This window comes from Chelonia mydas, chromosome 5 (assembly GCF_015237465.2).
Source record: "Chelonia mydas isolate rCheMyd1 chromosome 5, rCheMyd1.pri.v2, whole genome shotgun sequence".
Taxonomy (NCBI): Eukaryota; Metazoa; Chordata; order Testudines; family Cheloniidae; genus Chelonia; species Chelonia mydas.
In genome coordinates, this window is record NC_051245.2 from 16240738 (window position 1) to 16262451 (window position 21714).

Below are 21714 nucleotides of genomic sequence, written 5' to 3' on the forward strand. Positions count from 1 at the left end.
AGATCCATATAACGTCTAAAAAAGGAGGAAGTTCCTATCTGGATCCAGATCTAAACACTTGGGCCTATCTCTAATTATTAAAGTCCAGGATGAACCATAGACTGTCCCATAGGACACAAACTAATTAGCTGGTCAGTTTAGGGATGTTGTGGACCTTGTGGGAGTGCTGAGAAGGGGACATTTCAGACTTGGAGGAAGAACAGGTAAGGAATCATTGGAAGAACCAGTCCTGCCCTGTTGGGAATAACACCATCTATGGCCTGTTGAAGCTGAGCCACTGCTTCTTGCAGTTGGTTTCCAATCTCTGCCTTGTAGCCAGGAACCTGCAATGGGAAGATGGGTCACATTGGGAGATCGGGGTGAGTAAGAATTGGCAAGGAGGCAGTAGGGAGGCAGAGGCAGCAGCACAAAGGGAGCATGGTCAGAGTCGGAGAGGTTGGGTACATGGGTTCCTAGGAGACAGAAGAGATGGGAGGGAGGGAAGCAGGGATCCTTCTTCTAGGAATGAGAAGACAAGTTTATTGGGACAGAACAGAACACTGTCAGTGCCTTAAGGGATAAAATACTACAGAGCTAAGCAGCAGTAGTATCCCCGTTTTACAGAAGTACATTGTCCAAGGTTACATGCCCAAGTGAGTCCATGGGAGGCCTGGGAAGAGAACTCAAGAGTTCCTGGCTCTGTCTGTGTTGAGACAAGCAGATCATGCCTCTCCCGTTAACTTCTGCCTTCCATGCTTGCATGAATGTTCTGAGTGTTTTGTTCCATGTTGCAGTATGAGATTCCAGTTGAGAAAAAGATTTGGGGGTTTTGGTCGTTAATATAAACTCCCTGTGCAGTGCTGTGACCAAAAGAATTAATGCAATCCTTGGATGCATAACTGGGAGTCTAGAGTGGGAGTAGAGAGGTTATTTTATTTGGCACTGGTGTGACCGCTGCTGGAATACTGTGTCCAGTTCTGGTGTCCACAATTCAAGAAGGATGTTGATAAAATGGAGTGAGCTCAGAGAAGGGCCATGAGAATGAGTTAGGGATTAGAAAACATGCCACACAGCAATAAACTAAGGAACTTAATCTATTTATCTTAACAGAGAGAAGGTTAAGGGGTGACTTGATTACAGTCTACAAGTACCCACATGAGGAACAAATATTTAACAATTGGCTCTTCAGTCTAGCAGAGAAAGGTCTAACATGATCCAAAAGCTGGAAGTTGAAGCTAGATGAATTAAGACTGGAAATAAGGCATGAATTTTTAACAGTGAGAGAAATTAACCATTGGAACAACTTACGGAGGGTGGAGGTGGATTCTCCATCACTGACAATTTTTAAATCCAGGCTGGATGTTTTTCTAAAAGATCTGCTTTAGGAATTATTTGGGGAAGGTCTATGGCCTGTGTTATCCAGGAGCTCAGACTAGATGATCACAATGGTCCCTTCTGGCCTTGGAATCTATGAGTATTGAAAGGATGGCCACTGACACTTTGTTTCCAAGGAGACTAAAGGACTTTATTCAGCGTATGTCATCCAAACAACATCTATTAAATCAAAAGGCTCATTTAACATATAAATAAGCATACACATATGAATAGTCAGATTTCTGTCTCAATGTATTTTCAGTATAGATCCCTGTCTGAGTGTCGTAGGATTTCAGGGGTGGGGGTGGTGGGGTTTTTTTTTTGGTGCTTTTATTATATTTTCTTATTTGAGGATTTTTTAAAGGGGTAGATGATCTCCATGCAACACAGTGGCAGGGAAAGCTTCTTGGCTCTGTCAGAGTAGCCTCATAAGGCTTCATTAATAGAGGCCTTGTGAGCAGCAACGTGATGATTAGCAGAATGTTAGGCCCCATCGACTTAAATCCCATCACTGACCTTGATCCTGATGTGGCGGGAGAGGGGTGAGTCTGTTGGTCAGGTTCTCTAACAGTCCAGTTATTTTATTATTGGTTGTTTTCTCTGAACTTTTTTCCAATCTTTGTTATACCAAAGTATGAAATAGGAAGATAAAACAGAGGTGTATAGGAAAAAGAAAATATCAGAACAGCTTAAGTAAGTATTCAACACATTCTAGCCATTCACTAACATTGGGGTAAGCCATGTGAAGTCAGGGAAGGCCTTCTGACAAGTCTGCATGAGATAAGCAACTGTTCAGGTGGTGTGCAGGACTTCCAGCTGCACTGCGACTACACAGAGGTCCTGAGTGCCCAGGTGTGGTCATTCACTCCACACCTGGCCACCCCACATCTGAAATGGTTGAGCTTGCTCCAGAGAGAACATGGCAGCTTGAAGCCAGGCAGTCTCTCATCAGGCTGAGTGATGAGGAAGGAGTTTTTTACAGAGGATGCAGCTTGTTCCCCACAACGTGGCAGCATCCCAAATAGAGCTGGTTAGTAACATAGCCCAGATTGGTCTTTTGCTGATCAGTCAGTGGCAAGGTGCCTCTCATATATCTTTGAAAAGTGGGAATTGTGGTATCTTTTGGATTTTGTCAAGGAGGTTCTTTGCTGCGATTTAACACCTGATGTTAGGAGGCAGGATATTGGAGAGAGCTGTTAGCCATTTGTTGTTTGTTGGTTTCATAGTCCTTGTTGTTATTCTCCTAATATGATTCAATTATACATCAACGAGTTTTGTGTGGGAAGAATTTAACACAGTATTCTCCAGCAGAGTAGCAGAGAGCTAGTGCTAAGCTGTGCAGTATTTGTGCATTAGCTCCCCAAATTGAGCCCACAAGCTTATTTAGGTGTCTGTTTCTGCTCTTAATCATCTGAGCTAACTTCCTGAGGTAGGTAAATGTGTGAGTTAGAGTTACTCCTAGATATACTAGCTTTGGATCATGTACTAGTCATTCTCTATTCAAGAAGATGTTGAACTCTTGTGAAGCATTGGTGGGGTTGAGATGGAAGCATTATGACACTGTCTTTGGCACATTGAGCTTAAGTCTATACTTCTTGCGATAGCCACTGATGGCTGCCATGTCTTGGTTCAGGTTGTCCTCAGTCTTTTTTGAAGTCTCTCTCTCTTGAAACAAGGTAGATGTCATCTTCATACTTGAATGGCCTTGACATTTTTGAGGGCAGATTCAACAGCTGAAAGATCATGTGGGAGAGCCCATTAGCAGGATACCCTACCACCGCTGACATTATGCATGAGTCGGGCATCAGTCAGGTTGCCCACAGGGATGATGGGGCAACCAAGAGCCCTGACTCCTGTTATCCCAACTCAGTCCCAGTTCTGGATTTTCCTCCCTCCTGCCTTTTCTCCCTCCCTGGGCAGAGTCCTGTTCTCCCACCCACCCCTTGCCCTATTTTAAATACGTAAGTGTCAATGGAAGGCAGGGACCGGATGTCGTGTGAGTGCTTGATGGTAAGCACTGTCTCTCGTTTTGTGTCTAGCTAACAAAGACCAAGACGGGGAATGGGGTTGGGGGGAGGTGTTCCTCTCAAAAAACTATGAGAAATAAGTTAAAAAGAAAAGCACTTTTTAAAAAACACACAAACATTATGAGGCCTGTAGAAGTCAAAAGTGTCCATCAACTAAGGGTATGGCTACACTACGCAGTTTTTAGCGACACAGCTGCACCGCTACAGCCGTGCCGTTAAAAGCCACTCAGTGTAGCAGCTGTTTGTCGGCAGGAGAGAACTCTCCTGCCAACAAGAAACTTCCACCCAACATGAGCGGCTGTGGCTTTGTCGGCAGGAGAGAGCTCCTGTCAAAAAAGTTTGCTGTTCACACTGGCGCTTTTCATCGGTAAAACTTTTGTCGTTCAGGGTGTATGTGTATGTTTTTTTAACATCCCTGAACGACAAAAGTTTTGCTGACAAAGTGCCAGTGTAGACAAACTCTCAGAGTCTGGTAACCCCTATTTCACATTGCTTGTGATGTAGTGTATGAAAGGGTTAATTATAAAGCCAACTGCTCTTAGAAGTTACTTCTTAAGTGTCCTGCCCTCAGAGTAAGTTCAGCCAATAGGCCTTGCACTGATCATGTGATGGGACGTAAGCTTTTTTCAGGCCGGTGGAGTTACTCCCGATTTATACTGGGGTAAGGAGAATCAGACCAGTGTCTCTGTGCGTTTTACTTGCTGTATATTAACACTACGTATCATGCAGTCGGAGTGGTATAGGAGCAACCCTGGGATGATTTTCTCTTCCATTTTACTTTTGGAGGCAGTGTGGTTTAGTGGACTGATCGCTGACCTGGAAACCAAGAACTCTTCTGAATTTTAATGACATGTCTGCCATAGACTCACTGTGCAGCCTTGAACAAACCCCTTGAGACACCCAGAGCCTGGCTTTCAAAGGTGCTGAGCGCTTACAGCTCCCGTTGCCTTCAGTTACCTTTGAAATTCAGGCTGCAGGTTTGTCACATTGGGCGCCTAAAAGCTGAAGCTCTTTTGAAAAATGACCTCTAATCTCTCTGTGCTTTGAGTTCCCCATGTGTAGAATGTGGGATACGTCCTAACCTACAAACACAGGGCACTATATATTATACAGAATTGGCAACGAGACCTTTTACCTTTAAGTTTTCCTATGATGGTTTGAACAACCCCAGTACTTAGTTGCCATAGAAACACGTCCCTGAGCAGTGATAGGGAATAGCTTGGGGGAGGTGGGGAAGGGAAGAGGGAGAAGAAATGGAATAAGCAAACAGGCACATTGGCAGCTGGGAAGCGTGGAGGATTTGAATGTGTGGAGAGATCACCGGATTGGAACCACACAGGGACAAGAAGGGTTTGGAAAGGAGGAACCTCCTGCCCTACTTGGGACTGGCAGGAGTGATGCCCCCAACTTTTGTATGGGGCAGTGGCTGCTCAGGCTGTGATTTGTAACAAAGGAGCAGATCTCGAAGTTGAGCTACCGAGGAAGGATGGAGGGGGAATTACTCAGAGGCAGCTGAAGCTGTGATGTGCCTGGAATTCCTGCTGAACCACCAAGAATGCAGGAGCTGAAGTGATGAAAACTTTCAGAGTGTCACATGCACTGCTTCAGGAGATTGGCAGATTTCTGCGGGTTTCAGCAGTTGGCGCGAACAATCCCCTGCATCAGAGCAGAGAGGGACTGGTATGTAGGAATCCAAGAGGGATTCGACTGTTGAGAGTATTTTGTGCTTATCTGCAGGGTATTTGGCTAGACAGTTGCAGGAGAGATATAGTTCATGCATGGATCTGAATTCATACTATTAGCTAAGCCATTCCAGAAGAGCTGGGGCGAGATGCTGATGTGTATTATTGACTTGCCAAATAAATGACTCCATACATAATGCATTGCACTTAAAGTTTACTGCGTTGAAAGGTTCTGCTGTCTTCAGAGACACCTTACAGAGTACCACGTTGTCACGGACTCGCAGGTCGTGCCCACTCTTGGCCCCGTGCAGTCCGTGGGGGGAACCCCCTTCAGTGAGACAGCTCTTCTTGGGGGTCCACTCTCTCTCGGGGGTTAAGCCCCTCCACCTCCTGGAGCCACACCTCTCTGAGCCTTAGCACCCCTGTTTCTCACCATGGGCCCCCTCAGGGAGTCCACTGGCTCTGGACCCCCAGGGCCTCCACTCCCAAAGGGAATAATACCTGTTCTCTAGATCAGAGCGACTCTCAGCCAGCATAAAACAGGAAGGTTTATTGAGCATTTGAACACAGCATAGGAAACTCTCAGGGACCTCAGGCCTGGCCTTCCTCTGCTCAGCATATCCAAGTCTCCCCTGCATCCAGGTGGGCTCTGCCTGAGAGGGATAGTGGGTAGAGTTTTTCCGAAGTACTCTGCACTAGCCTAACTCTGCTCCCATAGAAGTCAGTGGTGGCAAACTCCCACTGAGGTCAGTGTGAGGGGGGTTCGCCCACTTCCAAGTGCTTTTGAAAAAATCCCATCCTTAGCTACTGTGGTGACAAGGACCATACCAATCCATGAGTAGAGACAGAGAGCTCTATAACGGGGAATTCTTCTAGAAATGACAGAGTCAGTTTTTAAGGGCACCCAGTGTATGGCAGACAGTCCATGGTATAGCTGGAGAAGGTGACCAGTTCACGAAACTGTCTGCTTTTGCAGTATTGATGGTGAATTGGTGATGCTGCTGCTCAGAAGTTATATGTGCAAAGTGCTTTTCACCCATAGATTTCAAAATGCTTAGATGTTGGTAATAGTTTGGGAGTCCAACAGGTCTGTATCTTGTCATCCACTATGCTTAGCACTGGCACTGACCAGCTCATGCACAAAGAAGAAAGCTTGTTTTCCAGACCTAGGGTTGGCATCTGATGTCACAATGATTCGTGAGCTGGGCATCATGGGAGGGAAGATGAGAGCCAGACTTATACTAAAGCAAAACCCTATATCTTTCAGCCCTATATAAAATGAACTAATAATTTATCCATGTCAAATCCTGCTTGCCTCTAACTCTTGTGAGTGACCTTATTGACTCTACTGCACAGAAGGGCCATGCCTAATTTGTATATGCATTTACTTATTCTAAATCAGAAATAAATGCACATGGTCATAAAAACTATAACTTCCTTGGCAGAAGAACTGAAATGGCTCCTGATCAGCGTTCACCAGAGATAATAGCCTGTTAGTTCTCCTTCCCTTGCTCTCTCACCCTGTGGTTTTGAATGGAGCAGCACTCCCACTAAATTAACAGAGATATCAGGAGCTTTGCTCAATGAAGGGCTGCAAAATTTGACTCTGTGAAGGGGCAGTCACCTCTTTAGCATTTCTGAGTGGCCCGATGCAGTGCCACAGTCCTCACCCTAGTGTCCCCTGCAGGCTGCCAGCTGACCTTGGCAGGTCTTCAGTGGCTTGGCCCTCTGGTTGAATCATGGAGTCCTAATGAACCCCTTCTGGAATATTAAAGACTCCCACAAATAAGACAGTCTGTTTGCCCTCACTAGGGTCTCCAGCCCTGGCTCTGGGCTCTTTAAATTCAGCCTGTTGTTCGGTGTCTCATATAAGCCCTTCCCCCTTCCTGTGGTGGTAAGGGAACCAGGGCTACCCACTACTCCGGTTCCAACCCAGGGACTTTACACATAGCAGCCATGTACTGCTTGATTCAGTCTGCCACTGCTGTTTCTCTGGGCCTCTTCCTACTGGATCCTTTTATCTCCAGCCCTATATCAGAGTCAACGTCCCCAGGTCCTTTTCCCTCTGAAATCACAGCTGTGTAAGTTCAGCTAGCCATGAACTCTCTGTGACTGCTGAACTCCTTTGGCCAGAGAGGAGTACCTATCTTCACTCCTCTGGTTCCAGCCAGGGACTGACCTGCTAATGCCAAGCAGCTCCTTTTATCTGGGCCAGCAGGGCCCTGATTGGCTGTGGCTAGCTCCTCTAGCCCTTGGAGGACCAGGTCTCTATAGTTTCCAAAATGGCTGCTTTGGAGAGTCCTACCTAGGCAAGCTTGGAGGACCCACCTTCCCTGCTTCTTCTTTTCCCAGCTCGCTGCTTCTTGGGGCTGGGTGCAGTAGGACTGAAGGGCCCCAGCAGCGAGCTGCAATGGCTGAATATACCCCATCACAGGCTCCTTTTAATGTACACACAAAAATGGTACTGTCCACACTTCTTGTCAGAGGTTTAATATCAGATGCTGTAGCCTGTCTCATGTTACTGAGGTTTCATTATTTTTTTTAATGAAGAACATTTGTAAATAGAGCTAAACTGCAATTGCAAAGTAAATTGAGAGAGAACACTGTAATGCATTAGCTTTGCTTTGTTAGTATTTGGGCACTCATGTAGCCCACAGTGGGTTACTCAGGTGTCTGTGTGATTAGCAAGGTTCTGCTTCATCCCCTCTGTACAGATGGGGAAACTGAGATCCAGTTGTTGACTCTCCCAAGCAAAGCTGTGACAAAACCAGGATTTGGGAAAAATAGTGGAGAAGCTGTGTGTTAAAGCAGTGGCTCTCAATCTTTCCAGACTACTGTTCCCCTTTCCGGACTCTGATTTGTCTTGCATAACCCCAAAGTTTCACCTCTGTTAAAAACTACTTGATTACAAAATCATACATAAAAATACAAATGTGTCACAGCACACTATTACTGAAAAATAGCTTGCTTTCTCATTTTTACTATATAATAAAATCAATTGGAATATAAATATTGTACTTCCATTTCAGTGTATAGTCTAGAGAGCAGTATAAATAAGTCATTGTCTGTATGAAATTTTAGTTTGTACTCATTTTGTTAGTGCTTTTCATGTAGCCTGTTGTAAAACTAGGCAAGTATCTAGGTGAGTTGACGTACTGCCTGGAAGACCTCTGCGTACTTTCAGGGGTACATGTACCCCTGGTTGAGAACCACTGCGTCAAAGTGTGTGAGATGGGAGAGCGGGTGGAGCAGTTAAACATGCTCTTCTTTTACACTTTGGTCTCCTTGGCATGTAAACTGCACCAATTTAGACTCACTTATGCATCTGTTGAGTGGGAGTCAGGAGATCTAAGAGAATGTGAGCGGACAGGGAATTTAAATCAGTGTGAGATAGTCTAAGTTGCATCTCCTATAAATTTGGTCTGATATCTATGGGCCTGTTGAGAAAAACAGTTAGTGTGTGGCAAGCTGGGGTATAAATCTACAGTGCACTAGTCTGTTGCTCAATATATGTCACTGTGGATCCTGATACCATGCAGTAACAGTTTCCGGTGCACATTGACCTACTCCTGTTTCAAAGTGGGGTAGATCGAAGTCCAGTAAGGGACCTTTAGTGTGTGACAGCAGGTTTCACATGGAGACTGTAGGCATGTCTACACTGCACACTAAGGCTGGACTCTGACTCAGGTTTGAGCCAAAGTCCCCCTTCCATCTATATATGATTCAGTCAGACTCAGGTCAGCAAGTGCACAGGACTTGCTAGAGGAGTAGGTCAGAGCCCGAGTCCCACTGTGAGTCTGCTCCCAGCCCTGTCATTGTGCAGTGTGGACATAGACCAAGCTGCAGACCCAAGTCAGAAGGTCTTCATTATGCAGCATGGACAAGTTAACAGGGCTGTGAGTCCCAGGTCAAGCAATTGTAAATCCAGATTTACAATGCAGTGTGGACACTCAAGCACAGGCTTGGAAACCTCAAGCCTACAAGCCAGGCTACTGCAGTGTAGATTTACACCCCAGCTTGCTGCACACGAACTGTTTGTCTAGACAAGCCCTCAGACTCTCTTATTCTACGACGACATGGAAATCCCCCTGATCGTTACAGTCGGAAAGAGCCCATGGCACATTCGTTTTGCACGACTGACCTGAATTCTGAAGAGCTATTCTAACCAAAAATGTAACCCTACAAAATCGCGTTGCATTTACAGCTCTATTCTCTGTCAGATATTTAATGTTTTTTTTCATAAACTGAAAACCACACAGACCATAGCTAGCTGCCCACCCCAGCTTGGGAACCAAATCTGCGTTTTCAAGGCCATATGGAAGAGAATGACATCTGCTGTCACTGTGCATGCTGCACCTCAAAAATCTTCTGGGGTCTTGAATGCTTGTAGAATTATACTTTATTAGACTGACAAATGTGTTGGTTTTGCCAGCTGCGGCTGTTGCCACCAGATACTGCACTTCCTCAAACTGCACACTCTCTCTGGTGGGTGGGTGTTATATACACACCCCACTAGCTGTGCCAAACCTCAACCAAAATTGTTAAATAGAAACAAACAGGTTTGTTCACTGTTCAAGGAAAACTTGGCTTCTCTCTCTTGAGACCTGGTCCAGAAAAGATACAGCCCATTTCTGTGAAATTCCCCTGCAGATGACATGACAGAGAGAATAACAAAATGTCCTTTATTTATTCATTCTCTTTGCTACATGTGAAAGGGGAGTAGATTCACTTTGACCCGCATGTGTGTGGTGCCTGAAAAGGGAGCCTTCTCCTCTAAGGATGTGCAGCTACCCACAGCAAATAGAACAAAATAAATTTTCCATGTAGGTGCTTATGTTATGGAGCCAAACAACTGTGGTAGCAAACACACAACAAGAATCCCATATGTTTTGCTTGCCTTTAATGCTGTGTATTTAATTACAACAAATAATATACACATGGAATAGAGACAAGGTTCTGGCCGAAGACAGCACAGTGCATTTCAGAAGTGGGCAGGGAATTCTGTTCTAATTTATGCTGTCTTCCTGTGGCCCAGTGCAGGGAGAAACCTGGCCATGTCCCTTCTGCCATAGCCCATACGCTAGCTGCAAGGAAAAAAGGTGGAGTAGGAGCCAGTGTGCTGTTGCTATGCCATCTGAACTTTCATAATTGCCATGAAGTATAATGCTGTTTTAAATGCCATTCAGGCTGAATATCATATGTGTTTCTTATACTGACGGCTTGGTAATAATATGAAAGCACTCCAAACTAAATTTGTTTCTAACATGAAATTGGCTTTTTATCAAGAGAACGGTCTACAAAGATGCTGTAACTATAGCTAGCATTCAAGCCATGTGCACACAGACTAACTTTCTGGTGCCATCTCCAAACTCTTCCCTCCTGCAATGTGTACTACTCCCTCCAAGTTCTATGCAGGTTGTCACAGTATGAAGAGTAAACCATTTGAGGTGGATATTTTTTTAATAGAAGGAAAACAATCTGATGTATATGACACATTTTGATTGCAACCCTTCAGTTCAGATTCTTTAGGGCAGTCTTATTTAAACATGGATTTCAAAAGATGTTAGTGTCTCATTCACTGCTGACTGGTGCTGGGGTTAACAATGTGTATGTAAACTGCTTGTATAAGTAAACTAGCAATAGGTGTTACGTGCAGCCACACAAAATGAGAGTCTGGATAGGGGAAACACTAATTCAAGAGAAGCAGTGTGGTATAATTGTTAGAACAAGGCACTAGGAGTCATGGCTTCTGGGATCTATTCCCAATTCTGCCAATTACTCCTTCTATGGCTTGTGCAAGTCATGTAATGTCTCTGTCTGTCTTTACCAACGTATAAAGTGGAAATAAAACATACCTACCACATGGGAGAGTTGTGTTTATAAGTGATTTGATTTGATACTCTGGGATAAAGAGCCCCAGAGAGAGCAAAGTATTAATGTGGATGATTCTTGAGGCAGAGAAAGAAGCAAGTATTCCCCATTACCCTCCCCAAAATAGATTTATAAGGGTTGCTACACGAGCTCTGTAAAGATGGACAGACTCAGTAGTAGTGGATGCAAGGGACCAGAGAATGGGCAAGTCCAGACTTAATTTCAGTTTCTGGAATCGGAAATTGGCCTTTTTCAGTTCCCAAAGCCCAAATATAGATCCAGACTTCTAGATTTGAAGCCCTTCCAATCTGGGTGTGTGTGGTAGCAGAATGTTACTATTAAGCGTATCTTCATGAGAGAGACAGTGAAAAGTAAAGCCAACTTTTATCTTCATTTTCCACTCACATATTTGTCACTCACAAAGTTGACAAAGGAATGAAGGAATTCCTGCCATGCTTACCCTTACAGATCAGTACCTAAATACAACTGAACACGTTATCCTTCCATCTCAGACTCTGCTAATCAATGACACATCCCCCCATTTGGAATGACACAAAGCATGAGTCTTACTAAAAATGTTCTCCTCCTCCCTCTGGAACACACCGGACTATTAGCATTTCTGGAGGAGAAATGAGCTGCAGTGTTAGCTGACTACCCTACTCTTGTTCTCCTTGGTAAAGGTCCCAGCTCCTGTCTGTCTTTATAAATGTTCTAAATCTAATGGTTTGTCTACATGATGGAAGCTTTAGGCATCCACCAAAGTGTACAGGCATCTGGCCAACAACCTACCAAGTCTAATATTTAGAATATTTACCACTGGACCTTGAATTCAAAGGGAGTTGCACCTGCTTATGCCAGATTTGAATTTAGCCTCATGTCTTTAAGGTCTGGAGGAAAGCAGCTCAGCCTATAGAAACCATGCTCTCAAACCCTGAAGGAGCAATTTGTTTGGGTAACAAAGGTTCCAGGCTTTGTGGGACTGGTCTTTCACAACAATAGCATGTGGCAGGGCTGGAGTTGTGTGTGCACATCTCACTGAGCAATTCAGATGTTGAATGTTGCCCTCTTTTTGTTTGCTAAGACTAAGGGTAGGACTACACTGCAATTACAAACCCATGGCTGGCCTGTGTCAGCTGACTTGGGCTCGTGGGGCTCAGGCTGCAGGGCAGTAGAACTGCAGTGTAGATGTCCAGACTGCGGGCTTGGGCTGGATCCCAGGCTCTGGAACCTTCCCCCATTGCGGGGTCCCAAAGCCCCGGTTGCAGCTCAAGCCTGGATGTTTACACTGTAGCTTTATAGCCACGCAGCCTTAGCACCGCGAGCCTGAGTCAGCTGACACAGGCCAGCTGCCCATGTTTTATTGCAGTGTAGAACATAACTTCAGAGGTCTCTGGGAAACCCTTAGGTGCTGATAACTCAGTAGCTGTCACTCTCTTTTCCAGCACAAAGTTAAGCTGTCCTGTATGGTTACCTTAGGCACGTCTGTGACCCCACTACCATAGCATCTGAGCACCTCACAGTCATTAGTGTATTTATCCTCACTGCACCCCTGTGCCTTACGGAAATCCTGTTATCCTTTCCCAGATGGGGAACAGAGGCACAGAAAAATGAAGGGCTAGATTCACAACAGAACTTAGGCATCTACCTGCTACTTTAGGCACCAAAATCAGGCCCCTCTGGGATCCACAAAGCCCCTGCTCAATTGCCTCTGAGCCTATAGGTGCCCAAACTCACTTGGCACCTAAATTTTTGCAGTAAAAATTTCCTGTGTTTCTGTCTCTGAGCATGTGCACTGCAGCCCCATGCTAAGTGTCCGGACTTCTAAGTCTCAGAGGGATGCACAAACCAGAGGAATATAGGTGTTCCTCTGCCTCACTCACCTGTGGGGCCTGAGCCTGCAAGCGTGCTCAGACCTCACCATGTGGATTGGGCCCCATTGGTGAGCTTGCATGCGATGGGGGGGAAGAGGAGGCATTCCCTCATACCTGTTAGCCCAGTGGTTAGGGTGCTCACTTGGGACACCCCCAATTCAAGTCCCCCTTCAGGTAAAGGGATTTGAACTGGAATCTGCTACCTCTCAGGTGAGTGCCCTAATCCCTGGGCTGTGGGAAACGCTGCTGTGGGTGCTCTCAGTCCCTCCTGCTGAAGCAGTTCCACTGTGGATAAATAATTGTGAAAAGATCCCTGGAGGAGGGGAGCGGATCCTGGGTCTCCTATGTCTGGGTTCTAACCACCAGGCTACAGAGTCATTCTCGTGCTTGTTTTCTCTCTCTCTCTCTCTCTCTCTCTCTCTCCCTCTCTGGCCCAATGGTTCTTTCATTATTAAGCCCACAGTGGAACAGCTTCAGCAACAGATGCTGAGGGAGCCCTCATGAGACTGTCCCATAGCCCAGCAGTTAGCGCACTCACCTGAGAGGTGGCAGGTCCCTGTACAAATCCTTTAACCCCCTCAGGGGGTTTCCCCGTCCCAAGTGAGTACCCCAACCCCTTGGGCTAAAAAGTTACAAGGGAGCTGCTGCTGCTCCTCTGCTCCTTGGGCTTCTTGACAAAACGGCCTAGGTGCCTAACCCCAAGGGAGGGTTTACAACTGAGAGTCCCAGGCAGAGGCAAGCGCCTCCCTGCAGCCTGGACTCTAGGCACTTATCTCTGGCAGAGGGGTGGGTCTTATAGGGTTGCCAACTTTCTACTCAGACAAAACCGAACACCCTTGCCCTGCCTCTCCTCTGAGGCCCTGCCCCTGCTCACTTCATTCACCCGCCCCCCCCCCCGTTGCTCACTCTCCCCACCCTCACTCACTTGCTCATTTTCACCGGGCTGGCTCAGGAGTGGGGTGTGGGAGGGGGTGAGGGCTCCGACTGGGGGTGTGGGCTCTGGGGTGGGGCCACGGATTTGGGGTTTGGGTTGCTCCGGCCTGGGATCGAGGGGTTTGGAGGTGGGAGGGGGATCAGGGCTGGGGTTGGGGTGTCGGGGGTGGGGTCAGGGGTGCAGGCTCCCGGTGGCACTTAGCTCAGGCAGCTCCTGGAAACAATGGCATGTCCCCTCTCCAGCTCCTATGCGGAGGCGTGGCCAGGCAGCTTTGCACTCTGCCCTGTCCGCAGGCACTGCCCCCTCAGCTCCCATTGTTGCGGGCCAATGGGAGCTGCAGAGCTGGCATTTGGGGCAGAGGCAGCATGCGGAGCCCCCTGGTTGCCCCTATGCCTAGGAACCAGAGTGGGGACATGCCATTGCTTCTGGGAGCCGCACGGAGCTACGGCAGGCAGAGAGACTTTTAACGGCCTGGTCAGCGGCGCTGATCAGAGCCACCAAGGTCTCTTTTTGACCAGGCGTTCCGGTTGAAAACCGGACACTTGGCAACCCTGGGGTCTGAGCACACAGCCCTGGGCTTGGCATCACCCACTGGCTCGCTTAGGCGAGGAGCCGCCTGGTGTGCTGCTGGCTTTGTGAATCCCATGCTGAGGTGCCTACCTCTCCCCATGCTCAGGCCCCGAATTCAGGCTTTGTGAATCCCAGTGTTTTTTCTAGGTGCCTAAAAGTTAAGGATGGGGATGCTCAGTATCACACACCTACGTTTTTTTTTGTGTAAGCAGAGTCAGGATGGGCTCCACCCTGACATCTGGTGGTGAGGTGTGGCAAGTAGTGGAAAAGAACTTCAGGGGCTGATCTCAATTTGCATAGGCACACCCACCCCGCCTAGAATGAGGCCATAACTGCCCAAATGGTCACTTTGGCTGTTGTGGGATCCCCAGTGTCTTTGTTATTGGGGCAGGAAGAGTAAATTGTTATTACCCTGATTATGGGAACTGTGCTTGGAACTGTACTTGGCCTTTTGTTATGATGGAGGGACTCACCATCAACTGAGTAGCACTCGCTAGGCAAGGGACATGGGTTCCAAAACTCTGTGAATTGAGAGAGACTTGAGACAGGTATTAGTACCTGGTGGTGTGGGCCCCTTTGTGAGGGCCTGAAGCACCAATTGCACCTCTGTCTCTCTCCACTGTGGAATGTCAGAGCTAATTTTGGGTCTATTAAGAGTCTTGCTGCAGGCACTGTGCTGCATTCACTTTGGCCTTATGGTGCACCAGCACTAAGGCCCCCACTACTATGAGCTGAAATCACTGAGAGCTGAAATCACTAAGAGCACTGTGTCAAGTAGTGGGGAGCCAGAAGATCTAGAGTGCAGTGGTGCTGTTCGTGAGACAGCGGCGTGTTCGTGAGACGGTGAGCTGAGCAGAGCCGTTCGTGAGACGGCGAGCTGAGCTGAGCAGAGCCGTTCGTGAGACGCGGAGCTGAGCGGAGCCGTTCGTGAGACGGCGAGCGGAGCTGAGCGGAGCCGTTCGTGAGACGGCGAGCGGAGCTGAGCGGAGCCGTTCGTGAGACGCCGAGCTGTGCAGAGCGGAGCTGTTCGTGAGACGGCGAGCTGAGCGGAGCTGTTCGTGAGACGGCGAGCGGAGCTGTTCGTGAGACGGCGAGCTGAGCTGAGCAGAGCTGTTCGTGAGACGGTGAGCGGAGATGAGCAGAGCTGTTCGTGAGACGGCGAGCGGAGCTGAGTGGAGCCGTTCGTGAGACGGCGAGCTGTGCAGAGCGGAGCTGTTCGTGAGACGGCGAGCTGTGCAGAGCGGAGCTGTTCGTGAGACGGCGAGCTGAGCTGAGCGGAGCTGTTCGTGAGACGGCGAGCTGTGCAGAGCGGAGCCGGTCGTGGTGGAGCAGAGCCGTTCGTGAGACAGCGTAGCAGAGCAGAGCCCTGTGGGGCAGTCAGCTTCAGGACACGTAAGGTACCCCTTACCTCTTTCCCCCACACACAGGCATATCTTAGCCAGACTGGGGAGTAACACTCTGCAGATGAACTTTTGAACTCTGGGGCTGGACTTTTTGGATTTTGGGTGATTTGAGGATTGCTGGACTCAAGAGACGTTTGGGTTCTGGGACTCAAGAACCTGAGGGAAAGGAGGTGGCCCAATTTTCTGGGGTGGGTTTTTGCTCATGGTTTGGTTAATGAACACTAGTTGTGGTGTTTCCCCAATTTAACGCTGATGTCGTTTACCTCATGTTATTAAAGATTCTCTACTACACCGAGACTCTGTGCTTGCGAGAGGGGAAGTATTGCCTCATTGAGGCGCCCAGGGGGTGTGTAAGATTTTCCCAGGTCACTGGGTGGGGGCTCGAGCCAGTTTTGTATTTACTTTGATGAGAGGGAACCCCTGTGTACTGAACCCGGCCCTTGCTGCTATCAACTTGGCCTGGCAGAAGGGTTACATTTTTGGGGGCTCGTCCGGGATAAGACTGGGTCAGTACCCCTCGCAAGCACATCTTAGGTGAGTCATTAAATTGGGAAAACCCAGCATCTGGTTGTTGTTGTTTTGATCTGTTATATTTGGGAAAGAAATTACAGTTTGTATAATGGCTCTACATTTGCTAGAGGATTGGTGCAGGGGGATGAATATTAACCCTAGGAACTGTGTCCTGGTGACCGGGGTGCCGGAGGCGTTCGATGAAGGCTCGATAGAGCCTACCTTAAGGGCATCCACTGAGTACCTGAGTAAGTGTAAAATGCGTGGGCGCATATTTGTGAGGGAGGATGGAGATTTTGCGGTACTGTGTGAACTGCCGTCGGCTGTGGACCCTCTACAGGTTCCAGGCACGATAGCAGTGGAAGATGGTGAGTGGAAGGTAATAACTACTGGGAGCCAGCCCTCACCAGCCCCTGCCTCTGAAGTGGAGTTTTTAAAGAAAATGTCAGCCTTTTTGGGGAAAGAGGGGAAGACCTTGGCTGATATGCCGGGTCTGTTGGGCCTTGACCCAGGAGTCCCACCCCGGGAGGCTGCTCCATCACCTGATGAGTGGGTGAAGGCTTTGGGGCAAGCATTAGAGAAGGTTGTGCCACCCCATCCCGGACAAGCCCCCAAAAATGTAACCCTTCTGCCAGGCCAAGTTGATAGCAGCAAGGGCCGGGTTCAGTACACAGGGGTTCCCTCTCATCAAAGTAAATACAAAACTGGCTCGAGCCCCCACCCAGTGACCTGGGAAAATCTTACACACCCCCTGGGCGCCTCAATGAGGCAATACTTCCCCTCTCGCAAGCACAGAGTCTCGGTGTAGTAGAGAATCTTTAATAACATGAGGTAAACGACATCAGCGTTAAATTGGGGAAACACCACAACTAGTGTTCATTAACCAAACCATGAGCAAAAACCCACCCCAGAAAATTGGGCCACCTCCTTTCCCTCAGGTTCTTGAGTCCCAGAACCCAAACGTCTCTTGAGTCCAGCAATCCTCAAATCACCCAAAATCCAAAAAGTCCAGCCCCAGAGTTCAAAAGTTCATCTGCAGAGTGTTACTCCCCAGTCTGGCTAAGATATGCCTGTGTGTGGGGGAAAGAGGTAAGGGGTACCTTACGTGTCCTGAAGCTGACTGCCCCACAGGGCTCTGCTCTGCTACGCTGTCTCACGAACGGCTCTGCTCCACCACGACCGGCTCCGCTCTGCACAGCTCGCCGTCTCACGAACAGCTCCGCTCAGCTCAGCTCAGCTCGCCGTCTCACGAACAGCTCCGCTCTGCACAGCTCGCCGTCTCACGAACAGCTCCGCTCTGCACAGCTCGCCGTCTCACGAACGGCTCCACTCAGCTCCGCTCGCCGTCTCACGAACAGCTCTGCTCATCTCCGCTCGCCGTCTCACGAACAGCTCTGCTCAGCTCAGCTCGCCGTCTCACGAACAGCTCCGCTCGCCGTCTCACGAACAGCTCCGCTCAGCTCAGCTCGCCGTCTCACGAACAGCTCCGCTCTGCACAGCTCGGCGTCTCACGAACGGCTCCGCTCAGCTCCGCTCGCCGTCTCACGAACGGCTCCGCTCAGCTCCGCTCGCCGTCTCACGAACGGCTCCGCTCAGCTCCGCGTCTCACGAACGGCTCTGCTCAGCTCACCGTCTCACGAACACGCCGCTGTCTCACGAACAGCACCACTGCACTCTAGATCTTCTGGCTCCCCACTACTTGACACAGTGCTCTTAGTGATTTCAGCTCTTAGTGATTTCAGCTCTCAGTGATTTCAGCTCATAGTAGTGGGGGCCTTAGTGCTGGTGCACCATAAGGCCAAAGTGAATGCAGCACAGTGCCTGCAGCAAGACTCTTAATAGACCCAAAATTAGCTCTGACATTCCACAGTGGAGAGAGACAGAGGTGCAATTGGTGCTTCAGGCCCTCACAAAGGGGCCCACACCACCAGGTACTAATACCTGTCTCAAGTCTCTCTCAATTCACAGAGTTTTGGAACCCATGTCCCTTGCCTAGCGAGTGCTACTCAGTTGATGGTGAGTCCCTCCATCATAACAAAAGGCCAAGTACAGTTCCAAGCACAGTTCCCATAATCAGGGTAATAACAATTTACTCTTCCTGCCCCAATAACAAAGACACTGGGGATCCCACAACAGCCAAAGTGACCATTTGGGCAGTTATGGCCTCATTCTAGGCGGGGTGGGTGTGCCTATGCAAATTGAGATCAGCCCCTGAAGTTCTTTTCCACTACTTGCCACACCTCACCACCAGATGTCAGGGTGGAGCCCATCCTGACTCTGCTTACATCTGTGAACCTAGTTCTAAGTGACTGGCCCAAGGTCACACAGAGCAGGGACTTTAAGCCAGGTCTCCAAAGCCTTAGGGTAGTGGGTTAAGGGCTGAACCATCCTTTCTGTCTACTGCTGTTAGAGGTACCACCTTTATTTCACATGGATAATGCAGCAGTACCCTGTAAGGCCCGGTCAGGAATCCTGATCCTATTGGGCTGAGCCCTGTTCAAACATGTATAAAGTCAGTCCTCGCCTTGAAGAATTTAGTCTAAGAATGGCATAAGGCATGCCTGTTATTTAAGGCTGCTTTATAAAGTTAAACGGTAGTTCGGTTCCATCCTAGAGGAGGCTCCGTTTCAGTGGCGGGTGACGGTATTCCTGTGTATAGTTTGCATGTCAGTTGGTAAAGTTTATAAAGCATGTTAAGGTCCTTCTGAATGAAAGGCGCTACTGAAATGTAAGATCATTATCATAGCTTGTGCTGAGGCAGCTTTTCAATTACCTTGGCTTGTGCAGAGCACGAATGCAAGCCAGGTATTTGTTTCTGTACCGGCGGGAGTACCTCCTCTCCCTCCCCCTCTCCCCCCCCCCAGTGCAGCATGTACGTACAAAAGAGGGAAAAAACCCAAACAGACCTGCTTTTAAATAAAAAGAACGTAAATTACAAACTGAAGAAAAACGTGACAAATTCTTTACTCTGGGTTGCTTAGCACCTAATGCCTTGTGCGTGTCATGCACCGTTAATACAGGTTTCTTGCAAGTCAGTTAAGCCTGTCTGTGCTGTCTAACTGGAAAGTTGGAGACACAAGTGTTATTAAATCTTAGAAAAATTTTAATTTTTAAAAAATTAAATATTTTTGCATAAAATATTCAAACATTAAAAAAGAAAACCCAGCAAAACACAAAGTATGTATTATTGGCCCTTTATGTTTTCAGTTTAAAAAGAAAGAATTAAGCATTTGAAAAAAGCTGCTAATGATGTGTGCATTTGGAGAGCATAACTAATTAATTTCCTAACGGTCATAACTGATATTTCCCACCTACTGCTTTGCTCATGTTTAACCTTCAAGGAGAAAGAATTTACATAAGAGGCGTATATTTGATGTTCTTATCAAATCAATCAATCTCTTCTTTTTTTCCAGGAGGAGGGCTGAGAACCACTGAGGGATAGCCAGGCAGTATGATGCAGGAAACTCCACTAGCAATAAATGTTACAACCGGCTATAAAGATCAAATGACACTTGGGTTGGTTAACAAAAGATATACAAGGGGAAAGTGTTGGAATATTGAGCATGGAAATTTACTGCGCTGAGCTCAGCTGATGAAAAGCAAGTTTCAGTCAGAAAAGCGGTTTACTTCTGTCAACCCTTCTGCCTATCAAATGGAAAATGGGGCCTGTATATAGAGAGAGGGTGGCAGAAAGAATAACAAAGTCTCGCTGAACTACTGGCTTCAGAGAAAGAAAACTGGCATTCGAATTCACCTCTGGAAAGTGTAGCTCTCCAGTTTGAAGGTTATTTGAGGAATTTGGGGGCTGAAGGTCACGGTTGGAAACTAGCAAGATCCGAAGCAATTTTAAGTTCCCACATTAAATGCTGAAATCTGCTAGCTTCACTCCACTGTGAAGCAACACCTGAAGTAAGTGAGAATACAGAGACCTAGGAGAAAGGCTAATTACAAACCAGCTAGCCTATTATTTCAGCAATATATTGTACACTTCAGAGAGAAAAAAGCGAGAGAGGCTGAAGAACTTAGCAGAGTGGATCTTGGATCTTTTAATAGCCTCAAGAAAAATAAACTAACTGTGTTTTGATAGGAAGAACTATTTTTTCATTGTTTTTTCTGCATTCCAAATTCAAAGCTCTTTGGAAAGTATCCTCCCCTCCCCCCATCTGTTTTGAAATACATCATTTTGCTCAGACATCTATTTTTACTGTTTCTACGTATCTGGAAGTCTCTTGTTTTGAAACTATGGGCTCAGAACAAGCAACCCACAAGGTATCTGTGGGTAATAATGACTTGCTTGATTTCAAGATACATTTGTGAGCTGGAAGTTCTTCGCCTTGCTCAGTTTTTCAAGTGGTAAAGAAAGAACGGAGCCCAATGATGGCAGAGAAGTGCGATTGTATCGCCAGCATGTATGGCTACGATCTGGGTTGCCGCTTTGTTGATTTCAGGCCCCTGGGCGTTGGCGCAAATGGACTGGTTCTGTCTGCAGTTGACAGCAAAAGCTGCCGCAAAGTGGCTGTGAAGAAGATCACTATCAGCGATGCGCGGAGCATGAAGCATGCCTTTCGAGAGATTAAGATCATCCGCCGGCTGGACCACGATAACGTTGTGAAAGTGTATGAGGTGTTGGGGCCTAAGGGAGCCGATCTGCAAGGGGAATTTTTCAAGTTTAACACGGTGTACATAGTCCAGGAGTACATGGAGACTGACCTGGCTCGACTGCTGGAGCAAGGAACACTGACTGAGGAACATGCCAAACTCTTCATGTACCAGCTGCTGAGAGGGCTGAAGTACATCCACTCAGCTAATATACTGCACAGAGACCTCAAGCCTGCCAACATTTTCATCAGCACAGAGGACCTGGTGTTGAAGATTGGCGACTTTGGGCTGGCAAGGATTGTAGATCAACATTACTCTCATAAGGTATGTGAAACGAAACCAGTACTCTTTCTGTGTCAATCAGATTGCTGTCCAAGGGAGAGATGGGCTCAAACCAAATCCCCAGAATTGATCAGCCCTCGCAAATTTTGGAAGAGCTCAGCTCTGGATTCGTGTTCAGTTCTGGGCAGTGGACCTGATTCTGACTTTGCTTTTACTAGTTTTGCATCCACAGAATTCTATAGACGTCATTTGAGTTACTCCTGACTTAACACTGGTCTTAGAGGAGAACCTGCATCTTAGGCCCACTCTCATCTAATCTTCCATTGCTGCTTCTTTAGCCTCTTGGCATCTACATATTTGTGATGGCAAGCAATAGGACCACAGCTCTTCTCCTAAGGGGAAAGCACTTATTGTTCCTATTCTGGGCACCTGTTGCAGCTGCCCAGGATGCCTTCTGTTAGTATTAGGTTCTATTTCTAGGAAGTATTTCTAGGTGTCAGTGCATATAACTTCCTCAACCTCTGGCTCACTGCAGAATCATAGCAATCCGTCTCTAGTGTATCGTTTCTCAAATGCAGTCACCATGGTCGTATGCAGCCATCAGGGGCTTGT

At 47.5% G+C, this 21714-nt stretch overlaps 1 protein-coding gene across 2 annotated transcripts in view; it reads left to right on the forward strand.

Moving 5' to 3' along the window:
• Positions 1-21714, forward strand: part of MAPK4 (mitogen-activated protein kinase 4) — a 153314-nt gene that overhangs the window by 62918 nt on the left and 68682 nt on the right. The window contains exons 1-2 of one of the 2 annotated variants that reach the window (XM_027826279.3): positions 4653-5060; positions 19635-21144. In XM_027826279.3, coding sequence (XP_027682080.2) covers positions 20596-21144 — 549 coding nt within the window. In that variant the 5' untranslated portion in view covers positions 4653-5060; positions 19635-20595. Of the gene's footprint in view, positions 1-4652; positions 5061-19634; positions 21145-21714 lie in introns of those variants that run through there. The other variant, XM_043547311.1, reaches the window with a different exon arrangement.